Source organism: Varroa destructor, unplaced genomic scaffold, assembly GCF_002443255.2.
Source record: "Varroa destructor unplaced genomic scaffold, Vdes_3.0 BEIS01000007.1, whole genome shotgun sequence".
Taxonomy (NCBI): domain Eukaryota; kingdom Metazoa; phylum Arthropoda; class Arachnida; order Mesostigmata; family Varroidae; genus Varroa; species Varroa destructor.
The window spans coordinates 35,533,837-35,549,349 of NW_019211460.1; the positions used below are offsets into that span (position 1 = coordinate 35,533,837).

Genomic DNA, 15,513 nt, shown 5'->3' on the forward strand with positions numbered 1-15,513 from the left:
ACTTACTAGTTAAAATATATCGCTGAAATTTGCAGCAGTTATCTAAAATAAAAGCGAACTATAAGCGTTACATAAACAAACGTTTCGTTTGACGCTAGGCTGACCATGCGATCCTTGCTTAAGTATAATCTTACAATAAAATACTCACCCAATGAATGGTAAAAGGCCACAAGAACTTTTGAAAGCACAAACAATCGCCCGAAATGATGTCAAGAACAAAAACATTTAAATTAACATATGAATACACGTATTTCATGAGTTGAACTTTATTCACGAGTGAGAGGAAGTTGAACTTAATGACATTGTAATAGAAATTGTATTTTAATGTAGCGCCATTTTCTGTTCCTGACCAAAAAATATCAAATATCCTGACGATAGCTCTGTGAATCCAAAGCCGACCCTACACCATCAACGGTACGATGTCCTTTTGGAACGACCAACCCGATGTCGCTCGGATATACTAACGGCAAAAGATGCAGAAGGCCAAATCAAAAAAGGTAATCAACAGCCTGTCTACGTTGAGCTTTACCGATTTTGATTACCGTAACGTAAACTCCGAATATTTACTTTTTATTTAGCGAAATTTTACCTTTCAATTATTATTACTGCTGCGACCAATCTTCAACAAAATCAAAATCATCATCCCGTCTGAGAACTTTACCGAATATTTCTTTTTAGCGTAGGGTGGTCAAGAAGCAATAATCCTGTACGACATATAGGTTAGCTTGATGAATGACGAAAATCAGTTGGGACGCCATTGAAGCTTGCCGCTAATAATTATTGGACCATGCCTAGAAAAACGATCATGGAAATTTTTTATATTTGGAAACATAACAGTATTCGAAAGGGAGCATATTAATGGCAACATAAAAACTAATATTAGACAAATTATCGAATCAAGCAGACGACATAAATCGTTTTCGGTTGAATAATAGGTTGACAATGATTAAGTGTACTACTGCATAACAGATGTGCGTTCCAGCCGTAGTAGTTCGTATCATTTCCATGCTGTTTTGTCACTATAGTTTTGTCGTTACCGTGCGTAAAAACCTACGTATATAGCATACTCTGAATGTTTTGTCCGGTATCGACGTCAGCCACTCCATCCGACCACAACGCGCTCCTAAAATTAGGACGTAAATACGTTGCCCACTATGCTACCACTGACATAACGTAACCCTAAAGAAGCGATCACAGCAGGACATTAGTGTTGTTTACTATTAGTAACTTTTTGGCGTTGCGAGCCTATCCCAAAGGAGGAATATATGAAAACAAGTAGGCCGACTAGCTTTTAACAAGATCGTGTATTGTTCTTCCTCCCGGAACTGCAACAATACGATACATCTCGTAAGAACGTTTATAAGAGCTACGTTGATTCGAACAAGTTACCATTAGAGTCGAATGAAAAATACTGCCTTTTTTTTCTCTCTAGCAGTCATATATTTTTCCATACACCGTTGGCAAGGTCAATGTTCGTCATATGGATATACCATGTTTTAGATATATAGGTGGACTGAGTCTTCTTTTTCAATGTATGCCCAGATATAAGATCTTGCAGATATCCACGATGTAAGGTAATTGCTAGAGAAAAGGAAAGTACTGAAGACTGGCTGAGTACTGAGTACTGAGTGGATTACGGCCGATATTGTAAACTCTGCGCGGGGCCCAATGGCCCTTGCTATGCAGCCGTATACACGACAAATGGTTTCATTGCGATCTTCCCTCAAGTATGCGGCCAACTAATTTATACGAGGGGTTAGCTGTTTTATGTTCAAGCCTTGGCTACTGTGAGTACTTTTCGATTTCCAGAAACACGCGAACTTTACGGATATATTTTATACACGACTATTTTCCATTACCTACTTACCAAGGCATCTGTTAGGATGCCATTCTTTATTAGGCCCACCTGATCGCTCTGGGTTTTTTATTTCTTTTTAGAAGCTGCGCGGACCCCTTTTACTCTGCCCACGAGAAGGTTAAACCTATTTTTGTATCCATTATCCCTTGTATTATCCAATAATATTAGCTGAGCCTAAGTGCATGGCCGAAAATAGTAGGTAACAAGCAACGGTCGAGGCTGCAATAACAAATGGTTTGTCTATCTAAATGGATTTGTCTCTATAAAGAACCTTATCTATAGGATTACCATCTAGAGTGTAGTTGCTATTTCAGACTATAGTAGACGCTGATATGCATGCGAGTATGGCTGAACTGGATAATTTAGCAGGATTTCGGAACAATTTCCCGTTAATCTCCAATTTTGCGATCGTTTAATGGGTCCGTGCGCCACACGGTGTATTATATACCGATATAAACATTAGATGTGTTCAAAAATATTTAGAGAAAGACTGCACCTCTATCCTATTGTTTGTTGTTTCATTTAATCACAATGATGCTGCGTAGCGGTGCCTGAGCGAACGCACCAAGGTTTTGCTCAGCCAGAGTATCTTTATATAATGTATCTGATTAGGTGAACAATAGTTTGAAAGATCTCGTTCGCCATCTTCTCCGACCATATATACATGTAATAGTGACTTAAAAAAAAAAAACAGCTCAATATGTTGTATACTTTCAGATTGTGCTATCAAATCTAACAACTTTTAATAGTAAGGTATAATCTAGCGTATTGCTTGTGATTGATTTTGACAGGGGCTTTAAGCCAAAATGCTGACCAGACCTGCGGCGGACATTTCGGCTCTTGTTTAGTCTAGCACGAGACCTACTTGGGTCTAATAATTTACATATATTATTTGCTACCGCTGGAATCGATAATGGACAGGAAAGCAGGCCTAGTATTCAAGAAGGCAAGTCCGGAAGTATATGTATATATATTTACATAATGCAATACAACGGCCTGCCGAGCGTAAATGGCTTTACTTTTTTTTCTTTTGATATGACACACAAACGGTGTCTCGACTGAAGCTAACTCGGCCTTTCTCAAAAATATCATGGTTATTGTTGGTTGTCAGGTTGAGTACGAGCATTTTCTCTGCTGCCAGCGGATGCCAAACCCCAGTTGTACACCCCAGATCTTCTTGCTCTGCATAGTAATGGCATCGTTTTGTGAGCCGTATTGACGGAATGTACTCATAGAAGTTCACATATTTACATCGTCGGACCATGTATGCAAGTCCTGAAAAAAATAATACACAAAAAAAAACTGTCATAATATATGATCGTATAATTGTCCTTTTCCGTTATCCTATTACTGCTTGCTGATGATGTTACTATATCCAAAGATGAAGTATACGCCCCGATTTTAGGTTTCATTATTATGCTTTATTGTACGATAGGAATTACTGGACGCGTAAAATTTACAATATAGTATCTTTTTTAATTTACAATAGGAGTGGCAATGGTGTCAACTTATGTATGTAAATGGCATATGTAAATCCACGGTGCAAACTCGAAATTGTGGCACTGGTCCTTGTTTGGTGCTATTTCAAATTAGTACAAATATTAATCAGTTCGCAGCGACGAACTCGGATAATTTCGAATTCTCACAAATGTCTAATAATGCCGGTAGTTAATTGTCACGATGATTAACTACTGTATTATGTCAAAGTTAACATGACTCAAGCACAACTTCTAAACACTGCTAACCGATGGTTTTATGTGTGATCACCTACTGCTATTTGATTCATATGATAGGTAGCAATATCTTGTTATCCTAAAATTATTCTAGTTAACTAGACACGAAGTTTCTCTCTAATAAGTTTTGTTCTACTTGCCTATAAGTCCGCTTGAGGGTGGATTCTTTACCACTGGAAGCGGTGAGTTGTCATTGATGAAATCCCAGATTTGCCAGAGAGAACGGGGATCCACGAGAAGTAGCTCTTCGTCAGGCAATATTTGGCGCCGCAGAAAATACAATGAAAATAGGTCGTGCTCCGGCCTTTCAACCCACTGAAGGAAAATTTCGTTTAGTCTGCTCAGTTGTCTTTAATGGAAAAGATAGCAGATTTACACAAAACGCTTTAATGTGCGCTACGATCGTTGTACCAACACGTGGTTAGGTTGAAGTAAAACTATGAATCAAAGCTTCCCTCAAGCACCCAATCCGTACTTCAAGAATTAGCGTGGACAGTTACACTCACAATTAAAAATGCGCTATGAGGTATCGTTTAGCTTCATGTCTGGCTGGCACGAAGGCAGAAAAAAAAAACATTTTTAGAAAGGTAACCTCCTACCAGGATCAGATGCATGGTCACTTGACGAAGCTATTGTTGTGCAATGCAATTTTTAATAGGAATAGTAATAACCTTGTCGAGTTGCTGCTGATAGCCGCTGGGATCCCACACCAGCAGCGTGATATTTCGATACAGCGGCGAGTCAAAAAACTCGAATTCAGGTTTGGTTACAACTTGTGAATTGATGACTCGGTGGGTGGTCCGAGATCCGACATCTTCAGCAAAAAATCCTCCGGCTGGTGCGTTGTTAAATCGAAGGACCACGTCGTGGGCATCTAAATCACAAACAGAAGATAATTTTTTCTATCTATTGCTGCAGCAAGACGGGGGCATCATTTAATTCGTCTCGTTCCATATTAGTCCATATATCGGTCTCGTTGAGTCGATTATACCAGGAACAAAAACTAATTGCGTTGATAAGTCCTTACCAATTTCCCTTCCTAGATGCGATTTGAGTATAGATCCAGCGCTGCTAACTATGGCACAGGTGTTAAAAGCTTGCGGAGTCGTCAGTGGAAAATAGAGGTCAGAGCCTTGAGCACGGAATGGTTCGTCTCCGCGCCGGAACACTTTTACTTCCGGGAGTTTGCATAAGGCGGAGGGACCCGGAAGGTGCGCAGGTCTAAGGCTGTTTTTCCTGCATAGACAAAACGTGTTAACTATTTCTTTCAACATATTTTCAAAGATGCTTTTTCGAAATAAGTCTCAGTTTACATATATAGTTTATCATAGGATATTTTTGCTCCTTTACCTGATAGGAACTCGATATCGATTTCCCTTTGTTGCTTCATCGGCTGCATTTTTATCCAGCTGAACCCTCCTGAATTGAATTATTAACTGTTGTCGGTACACCTTAAACGAAGGTAAACACAACCAAGTTTGCAATCGAATATCGAGCTTTTTTCCTTTATGTCACTACTCTATATTTCGTGTGACGGCACGCTGAACTTATATTGAGAACTTATCATCTGCGAGTCGAAAACCAATTTCGGATCGGGAATGTACGTCAACCATACTCGTATATCCTTTTCTATTTCGGACATATATTAGTGCCAGAATGGCTATAGCGCTCTGATTCTTTTGCGTCACTGCGAACTGCACCACCATCATTATTATTACTCCTTATTTACGTTGCACTGAAAAATAGGAACGTTTACAAATTGAAAACGATGGATTACTTCAGTTCCATATCCCTGTGGATTACCTGTAGCCTATCCTGTATCGAATGCGTCCTTTTGGGATCGTTCGAGGCGGGCCACGAAAACATAGGCCGTGGCGGGCGTGAGGCACGTGAAGTGTCCGGCCGTCGGTTGAGGAACGATCGCCATAATAGTGCACTGTAGCCAAAAATGCCAAGAAATGTTAACAGTATAAATGTCCATAGGAAGGTGGCAAACGCGCACTTATTCATCTGATCGCCGTTTACATTCACGATGTCAGTTTAATAAAAAGCCCAGCGAACAACGATTGCGTATGGTCTTCACCCGGCCGCACAATAATAGAAAGAGACAAATTGTCACGTTTTCCAGGTACCCGATGCATCAAACTATCGCGACACAGTGTAAATGTTAGAGGTTATGAATGAAGAACAAAGGGCAGAGATGCATGAATTATTTGAGTTGCATACGCTTAGCGGAGGCATAACATGTGCTACTCTTTGCTCTCTGTTAAGAGGATGCCAGGGAGCAATGGGCGGAACGGAAGCACCCCCTGGTGGACTTTATGAGAATCCTGAGGGAAGCCGCTCTCATTTCAATAGAAAACCCAAAAACGTTTGATAACTTTTATTCGCGTCAATTTAGTCGTCCGAAGTCGCAGTTTCGCAGAAGATGAACTCGATCCTGCTTAACTTCTACGATCTATTTATTAATCGAAATTATGATTGGTAACTATCGTTTCGTATATATATATATATATATATATATACGTTTACAAGGGATCAAGCCAGTTTTCCTATAGCCGTCAAGCTTACCTATTCACTATACCAATGTATTGAAAAAAACTATTACTATTAGAGATAACGTAATCAAACTTCGTGGGGTTCAATTGTGACTGTCTGAGCTGAAAGTTGAGGATAAAAAATAACGTTCTATACACTTTATTTACATCTTTGTTCTTTATTTTATATTTAGATAGTAGATTTTATTTTAAAGCTAAGAAGAGAACATACAGAACAATGATTTTATATGGCCACGAACTTCAGATATTATCTTGAATGACTCTATATTTACGACATTGCTACCATAGATGGCCGTCGATCACTTTGCGCTTCTTTGGGCACATCGTTCATATCGGGAAAGGAAGGAAGACGATACCGGTCTTTTCCAGACTCCCTACTACAAGTTCGCTGCGCGTCTTCGATAAATTCACCAGTAATTTCTCTATGCCAACGCAGCACTTAAATATATTCACTTGACTAAACCATAAACATTTTGCAACGATGCTAATCCTTTAATCTACTGTCACAGAAAAAGGCGTCCTCGTAATAGAGAGAAAGGGAGGGAGGGGGGAGAGAGAGTTACGTCACGAGTGATGTAGGCAAAATCGAAGTTCTCTCATTCATGCGCCTCTAATAGCTTTGTAAACCATGTATATATACATATATATGGTGTGTTGCGTAAAAAAAACGTTAAGAAAAATTACATGAGGCCGGATACGTTGCTCGTTTTGTTATCGATTACCTTTGTTAATCCGATCTTAGCCTACGTAAATTGGAGTTCGCCGGGTTCCGAACTAAGGTCCAAGTATACGGATTTCAGGGTTTAGTGCGTGAGAATCCTGGCCTACATAACGAATTTTTAAAAAGTATATCTATGTATATTAGTCCTAGTAATACGGTAGATAGACAGATTTATCAAATGTTCATATGTAGCACCTTCCGACCGCTTCGCTCACTGTACAATGCATAATGATCCTTTCTAGGAATTATACGGGCTTTACAGAACAAAAAAACCTTATTTCCTGTAGCAAATGGAATAGAATTTCGTATGAGAAAAATGGTTTCGTAAGTACGTTTTGATTAATTATTAGTTTTCTGGCATTAATTTAATTGGCAACTCTATGCTGTGATACCTTTCAGCTCTTTATCGGTACCGAAAAATGGTACCGCCATAACTCAGCGCTTTAAACATACGAGGGCGACGCATATATATGCAAACTAAGCATTAGTTAATCTTAAACGTATTAAGTAAAAACTGCAGAAGAACTCATAAATTTTACCCAAGTTACCAATAAAAAATAAGACACTTGTCACGACTTCTTCTGTTAGATAAACGCGTCAGATTCATATTCACCTCTTAATAAATAATACAAAAACCTGTTTTGTGGAACTTTCACAAACATCTAGCATTTATAGATTACAAAACCTAGCTCTGCCAATATTAGATAGCTGTAAATACAAGAGCTATATTTTTGTCCAATTTCCAAAAGGCAAAAAAAAAAAAATTTGAATTAAGAGACACAATCAATTTTCAAACGGATCGAGTTGCCGATGGTCCTATTTGTCCGAGAATCTATCTCAACAAGACAGCATCGTCATGACATACAAGGCAGCGACCAGTCTCGTATCAAACTAAATCAAGTTTGCGTGAAAAATCATTCGAAAAAGACCAGCGGCAGAAACTGAAACAAAGATGGAATTGGGCCGCGGGCCAGGGCTGCTTAAAGTAGCTGCTGTTTGGCATGAGCCAATTATAATCTACTATGGAACTGGGAAAAACAAACAAGTTAAACAATATACAGTTTCGTTCGGAAATTCAAAAATCCCATAACACGCACACATATACAAAGGTAGGAATTATGGTATATCGAAGAGTATAAAATGTGAAATCTTTTAGAGCCGGTAAATTTTGTAGAGTTGTAGTATAGTAGCGCCAGCCTCTATATCGCAATTCTCTGAAGTGTTTTTTTTTTTCGTCAAAACCCTAAACAAGCAGCTGTATTTGAGAAAAACACCAAACCGCTTCGCTTCACTCACTTGAAAAGGCGGTCATGGCTCCTGTTCGGGTATCTCATAAATAGTGTATATCTTGTAATATGGTCATCCTCGAATAAAGGTACATTTCAATTATAAATCACTCAACTTATTTGCAAGTGTAGAGCGGTTAATTTCGAGCCAGTGTCATATCTTTTGTAGAATCATAGCGGAAACTTCAACAACATCAACTTCATACAGTTAATGTGTTTTTCTATATTTATTCTAAATTAATCGAGGGCAAAGTGATGATTTTTTTTTAAATCATAAACTCATTTTTATAATATTCTATGATTTACTTTTGTGTGAGTGATGTAACGAATTTTATGACTATAGATTTTAGTGTTAGTGGTATACGAGCGTCGAAGAGTACGCTAAGTAAATAACATAACATTATAGATTTGTTGTGACGCATGTTTTACTTTTGAACGTACGCCGGCGTCAGAAACAGTAGAAAACGGTCCTACTGGTTAAATTCAGCGGCGGTATAAACATTAGCAGCACTGTGACCCAATTTACCTTTATATGCACCACAGAAATGTTCCTTGCCTTCTTTGGTAGTTTGTTGTAACGCCAGGATGGCCATCACGGTCTATGTAGCAGCGACAGCCAGATGATGACAACCTCTGAGGCATAGCGTATCTACGTTCTTTCACAGAATGAATATAGAATAACCCGAATATTATGTGCTAATTGTGAATATTGGCATTGACACGTGATAGTTTATATAGTTATTGACTCTCTAAGCAGCCTAACCAGCCATAGCCTTCAATCGTAGACTTTCGCTAACTCTAAGTTCTTAAGCAAGTTTTTGCATCAATGCAGCCTCTCAATATCATTTTTTACGATAATACTGCACACTGTCAGTCGGCCGTCACAGTGGGAAGCATGGAAATGCTCATGTGCGAAAACATCATTAGATGTTTCGACGAAAAACTATTCAACCACCCAGATCTCTTGGAAAGTAAAAATACACTTACATTCGATGAATTTAGTAAAAATTTCGAAAGCATACTTTAGAGTCAAGCTTATCTTACACACTTGTTTCAAAACGCTTCGCCTGCCACGCCCGTTTCAGCAACGGGCAACAGTAAAGACGTACCTACAGTGACCATCCATGACGTTCGAACGTTCAAGCGGCGACGGCGCATAGGAAGCCTTAGCAAATGCCCACCATTAAACAGGCGGCTTATGCTTACTTGCTGTGCTACTATGACGTGACGCAGTCTTAGGAAACTTGCGAGATGACCCAGTGAAGGATCTTGTTGGAAGACGGTTCGTAAACGGAGTCGCGAATTATGAGGTGTCACTGAGTATCTTTGATGCCAAGTATACATAAACTGAGCATCGGAAAACGGCGAAGGTTAGAGATTTGTGTATCAGTATATATTATGTCAAGATCTTGCAGGATTGCAATAAATGCTCGGTCGTACACAAGGTAGCACGATGTCAATGGGTGGGTTTGTCACATGGACAGCTTTTCAGGACATCTTTTCGTAAGGCTATACTATTCTGTGTGTTAATCGAGTATGCAGACTACAAAAGTGTTATTGCTTTCCTTTCGGATAACTAGGCTTCAGGTGTGTGCTGAGTATCAGCGACGTCATCAGTGCCTTAACAGGAAACACAGGCAGGATGAACAAATCGATGTATGCAACATGCAATGACCGAACAGCTGTCTTGCAAACGAAATCAGCTATTTCTCTGGTTCGATTAGTCGTGTATACGCCATAGGCTTAAGTTAGCTTCAATGAAGAAGCTATCCCGGTGCGTGCCCTTGGATACGGGTAGCATCCTGGTAGTCGTTGCTCCTAGGTCTGCTGAATCGCTGCCCAATATTTCGCCTCAACATGTGACTGATCTGCAAATTCTAGCCCTCGAGAGCTATTTTGCTGCCAGCACAAACTGGTGTAATGTCTGAGCGCAGCTAGTGCTTCCGATCGGAGTGGCCGGGTACAAATGTTAGCCCACGTTTACGAATTCTGTCTAAATCTGTTTAGTGAGTATTCTCGGAATCTATTAAATTTTATGAAGAAGTTTTGTGTGAATCATCAGCTCGCAGGTAGAACCTTCATCCATAATGCACTTCGATATAAACCAGTCTTACACGATTGTAAAGCTGAACATGCTCAGAGCCGTCGGCGATTTTCTAAACAGCTCGAACGGGCGATCGGTAGTAGAACTCTACAGACGTCGTTGCGAATTCATCGCGCGCTTCAGATGAATCACAAAACAAGCTCATAATATCGAAAGTTTGTGGCTTTTGGACAATATCGGAATCAATGGAAGTACGTGCTTGACTATGTCAGAGGACCAAGAAGAAACCGTTAATTAATTGAACGAGAACATAGTCTATGATATTAATGTTTAAATGGTTACTATACAGCCAAGACTGAAAATCAGTGTTCTTGGCTCCAGAGTGGCGTGTTCTGCTATGTTAGCCCAGTCTGTATCAATGCTACGAGACGGTAATGGACATATTCATTAAAAAAGATCTCGACCGCCGGCCTTCCAATTGAGCTCAAGACAGATCTTATTATGTACTGCATGAACGGGCGGTTTCGTCAGTAGATGATCGTAAAAAATGGCGCATCGTCTTCGACTACTTAACGGTTGTATCAGCCAAGAATTTACCTAGCGCTCACCTACTTCTTGGGCCGAATTTGGTTAGCCTGGTTATCAATTCTGGACTACCTAGCATTGCTGTTCCTATCAGGAACAACAATGCTAGGTAAACCTAAATGATTGTGTAGCGTCTAAGCTTCGTCCTTCGTTTCAGTTCCTTCGCTCAAGGGTTTTTTTGACCGCTTCATATTAAAGCACGTCGACACAACGTCGGTGTATCGTCTTGTTGGTTATCTATACCGCGACGATATATTTCGAAGCTTTGAGGCCAGAAGTTAACGACAATATCGAAAACGTGATCAAGTGACTAAGATGAAAAATTCACTGTTTATTGCCCTATACTTCGAAATTGTTGATGTTTCAAATGTGACGACGTATCTTACGGCAGACGAAATAATGAAAGTTCTTGGCATTTCTGGATTTCCAACGAACGATTCGCTCTGCTTCCAGCTCAGCAACGGCATTCAGGCGACCGTCTAATTGAAACAAGTTACTGAGAGCGCCATTCCAGAAATTGTTGCTTCCATACTCGACCGGGCTGCTTTCCGACGTTCAATAGGCTGGAATTCGTTCATATCGGTGATGTTACTTAGAAAAGTAAACGTCCATTGATTCTCTATTAGATTACGCATGCCCAACAACTTCTATTGAAATTTTAACAAAGACGCTGGTAAGTGTACATAACGACAACATCAACTACCAGTAACCATAACTCTACTTGAAGAGCTGCCAACGTTTATTCATACAGCGCTCATTGGGTTTCCTTATCTCAACCCTGATATATTTATTACTTTTATTTTATATAATTACCAAGTGTGTGCAATTGGCTAAACGGCCTGTACTTCAACCGTAGCCGGCGCTGGAGGAATCTCTATGACGGGAACTGTGCTTAGAAAACCACGTCATCCACGTATATGACTGAATGTATAACAATGTATGCGAAAACTGGATAAACTTCTTCAACGAGCTTCTCATAAAAACACATACTTCGCCAAATCAAATATTAAATTCATCTAATATTTGTATAAACTTTCTGATATCCAGTGGCTTTTTAAATATTAATATAAATCGCATGAGCAGTTTTGGGGCTAGCTCTTTTCTATATCGTGGCATAAGAGGCTACCTTCTCTACGACGACGTGGGTAGCAATGGGATGGCCTTACTTATTCGAACGAAACCGTTTAATCGCATACTATCAAGACCGAACGACTATTTCTAGTCATAATTATTTATTTTCTAGTCATATATTATTTAGCAATTTTTTGCCACCGATGTATCGGAAATAAGAGCTTTATGGTATCTCTATGATTGCACCAGTGGTCCAGTTGAATCTCAGTTCGACTATGAGAGGAACTGAATTATACAAATATCCTGAAAGGGCCAGGTTGTTGGGTTACTAACCCATTTTCATTAGGATCCGCTTTCGACGAATTTGGGAAAATTCCCTTTTCGTCATTATTTTGGAGGGCATTGGATCTTAATGAATACAATGAAGTGGCCGACAACCTTTGTTGATAATACGCCCGAGCAAATCACCGTTGGAGTGTGCAGAACCTGCATTTGTATGGTTCGAACTGCACACGTGCGTTACTTCCTTTCGACGGTGGCTTGACCAGATGATCCAAGCTGTAGTAGCGAAGAACCGTCTGTTCTATCGTTGGAAATGGCAGTTAGTTGTCTGCCAGTAAACCATAACACACGCGTATCAACGGTAAAAATAACGATAGAAAAACTCAATTTATGAAGACTTCGACATTTGCTTTAAATGGTTAGCTCGTAGGGTAAATCGATAAATATATAGGCCAGCTTTGGAACGAACATCGTTTTACCTGTCTCATACTAAGATTACAAACCGTTTGTTTTTCAACAAAACAAATTTCGCTGCCGCGATGATGCTTAACCATTTGTCCGCTGTTTACCTAGTATGCTAAGGAAACAATTTCGAGCAACTTACAGATCCATTTGAATTAAGCCTTCTCACATGTTTTCATATTCCTTTTTGAAATAAGAAAATAGGGGTTTATCCACGAACGATCGTATCCTCTAAGAAAGCTCGTAAACAAATCGTTACGTATTGAAACACCTGTCCGATGATAAGGACCCTAGCCACAACGTGGACCAGAGGCGCACTCGTACTAAGTGATGATTCCATGCCCTTCCGTTTTGAGAATGAATATTTTACCAGACAATCGTGGAGGTGCGGGTCGTCCAGCGTGAGCTTCGCCAGACAAAACGAGTGGTCACTCATATTTGTGAACTACTGATCTTAGTTAAACAAGTCGCACTACTTACAAAGTTCAATGGGGCGGTAGTTTTTGAATTTCTGATCTAAGAACTTATCGATTGCGGATGCTATTTGCACAGTGTGTGCTTATAATATGCGAAGAATCATTTATCTTGTTGTTGAAACGGAATAGTCATGGATTTTTTTAAATAACGAATACTAAGTGGAAGCCAACACAAATATTACAAACAGAAATGCTTAATGTGTACACTGACTTTGGCATTTACTGAAACAGCTTTCAGATTAGTGAGGTCAGCTATTGGAAATCAGCTTTTTCAAGGATCTTACCATACTTTTTAGCACGATAAGTCGAGTACTCAGTAGAGCTGTATTTATAGGGTCCTATTTTATGTAAGTCCTAAAAAGTTCACAGACAGCTAAGCGTCTAGACGGTATACAAACTTAATATATATATGATATTACTTTATGGAAGAAGGCAAAGCGTATAGGAGTATTCTTTTAAATGTAAAGAACTAGTATTTAGGTTCTCAACAAATGAACGTTTCATTATTTTTCTTATCTTCCGGTGACAAGGGTAGGAGAGTCAAGATTGAAAAAAAATATTATAGATGTGACTGATGAAAAACTAAATAAATAGTCCTTGTAAAAAAATTTACTAGCAAAAACAGAGATTCAAGGGTGTGGATTTCTAATTTGACACACACTGCACTGCTAGCTCTCATTCAAGCCTTTGCTCTGAAGCCCTCGAAACCCAAAGCCGCAGAGATGTATTAAGTATAATGTAACGTACTTTATACTGATAACAAACGTGAGAACGTATACATCTGCAGAACTGTTCTTACTTAGGAAGAGAAATGAAACGTATATGATTATTGGTGAAAGTTTTCAAAAAAAACAGTATGCTTGCCCGAAATTATAAGGTGCTTGAAATTAAAGGAAGAAATCGAGCAGCCCATATGCGTATTCCAAAGCATGAAATCCCACTGTACTCAGCTAAATTTACGATCTCGGAAATATCCTGCCAGCACCCTTACCACTGCACAGATGCGCCATTTCTTCGAAAAATGTACACGCAATTGCGGGTGTACATGTTATTATTATATTATAAAATTGCATCTGTCAGGAAAACCTGAACTTCTGTCTGGCCGATTAAGGAAGGACATTTGCTCCAGAGCTGCGAAAAGGCAAGTCGTAAGAGCACGAAGCCCGATAACAGCAAAATGGGTCTATCTTCAATGCTGGCTGATGATGAGCATTTAAACGGGAACAGGGCTTCAACGATTTACCTAAAGAACCGCTAGCTATTAGTGCACTAATAGCACTATACTTTTTCCTCGAGTGAGCCTCGAAGTTTCAATAACTTTTTCATAATTCTTTTCAATAACTGGAGAGTGTTTTCCTTAGCGTACTTACATAAACACATGCGTCTACTTAACGACGACTACCAAAATCGAATCAATTATATTGTCCTTTCTTACGAAGTTCATACTGCGTTTCACAGAATGTTCATTATATTTTGGCATAAATTATGTAAATAACAAAATATATTTTCCTCAATAAAAGCCGCTCTGATCTGCTACGCGAAGGAATATGCGGTAGGATTAAACACGCGTCATTGTAGATTACAATGATCTTCCTTTAACGTTGACATCTCAAGCAGTTTCGAGTGACGAGAACGTTAGAGGGGTATTTTGTTGACCGGCACATCTCATTCATTTGAAGGGACTCCGTAAAGGTGCTTGAACGTTTTAGTTCTTCGATATCCGACAACTTATCTTACATGAAACTGATCTCAATAAAGAACCAGTTTGATCCGAATTAGGGATTGTTGAAGTATCTGTTTTGAAGAGGGTCAAGTATTTCTGGTTCGCTTGGCTGTCATGTTGCCTTCAGTACAGAAGCAGCTCAAACTAAGGATAATATGTGATGCATATCCTCAGCGAACCTGTAATTTTTGAGTATCGATATCACTTTCAGCTATTTCAGTAGCAGATTTACATCAGTTCGAGCATGATGAGTGAGGTTTCGTTGTATGAATGGTCAATCTACGGTTTAAGTATTTGCTGAATATCCTCGTTTCTAAGTTGTTTTATATATCGTAGTCGGTTTTTAGAGTACGTCAAAATGTTTTTAATTTAAAAAAAATTATAATTTTTTAAATCTGCATTATTGTTAACTAGTAACTCTAGCTAGCGGGCTAAATAGCGCGTATTTCTTGAGCAAACCTGTTCGAGGCTTACGTTCAGGCTGCTGTCGCGAACTGGGCGAGATTTATCGAAATTAACCCAATAATGCACTTTTTTGTGATGCAAGTAGAAGTGACTTGCGTTATAGTCGGTTCTTCCAGACATATAATTTTCACCTCAACGTTATGTCTATTTTTCTAGGCTTACACAGAAAAGGTAATGGAAAATTTCGAAACTTAATTTAATATTATCAAAATTAGGTTTCGAATTAAAATCCAGTAGACACGAGGCCCA

At 39.2% G+C, this 15,513-nt stretch overlaps 1 protein-coding gene across 1 annotated transcript in view; it reads right to left on the reverse strand.

Annotated features, from left to right (window-relative positions):
* SiaT (beta-galactoside-a-2,6-sialyltransferase) overlaps positions 1-6,573 on the reverse strand; it is a 21,228-nt gene extending 14,655 nt beyond the window's left edge. Inside the window, exons 1-6 of the mRNA XM_022814049.2 lie at positions 5,395-6,573; positions 4,942-5,042; positions 4,619-4,827; positions 4,263-4,465; positions 3,732-3,906; positions 149-3,133 (exon numbers count right to left, since the gene is read on the reverse strand). Of these exons, the coding sequence (XP_022669784.1) occupies positions 2,874-3,133; positions 3,732-3,906; positions 4,263-4,465; positions 4,619-4,827; positions 4,942-5,042; positions 5,395-5,601 (1,155 nt within the window). The 5' untranslated portion in view covers positions 5,602-6,573 and the 3' untranslated portion in view covers positions 149-2,873. The remainder of the gene's footprint in view (positions 1-148; positions 3,134-3,731; positions 3,907-4,262; positions 4,466-4,618; positions 4,828-4,941; positions 5,043-5,394) is intronic.
* Between the last annotated feature and the right edge of the window lie 8,940 nt (positions 6,574-15,513).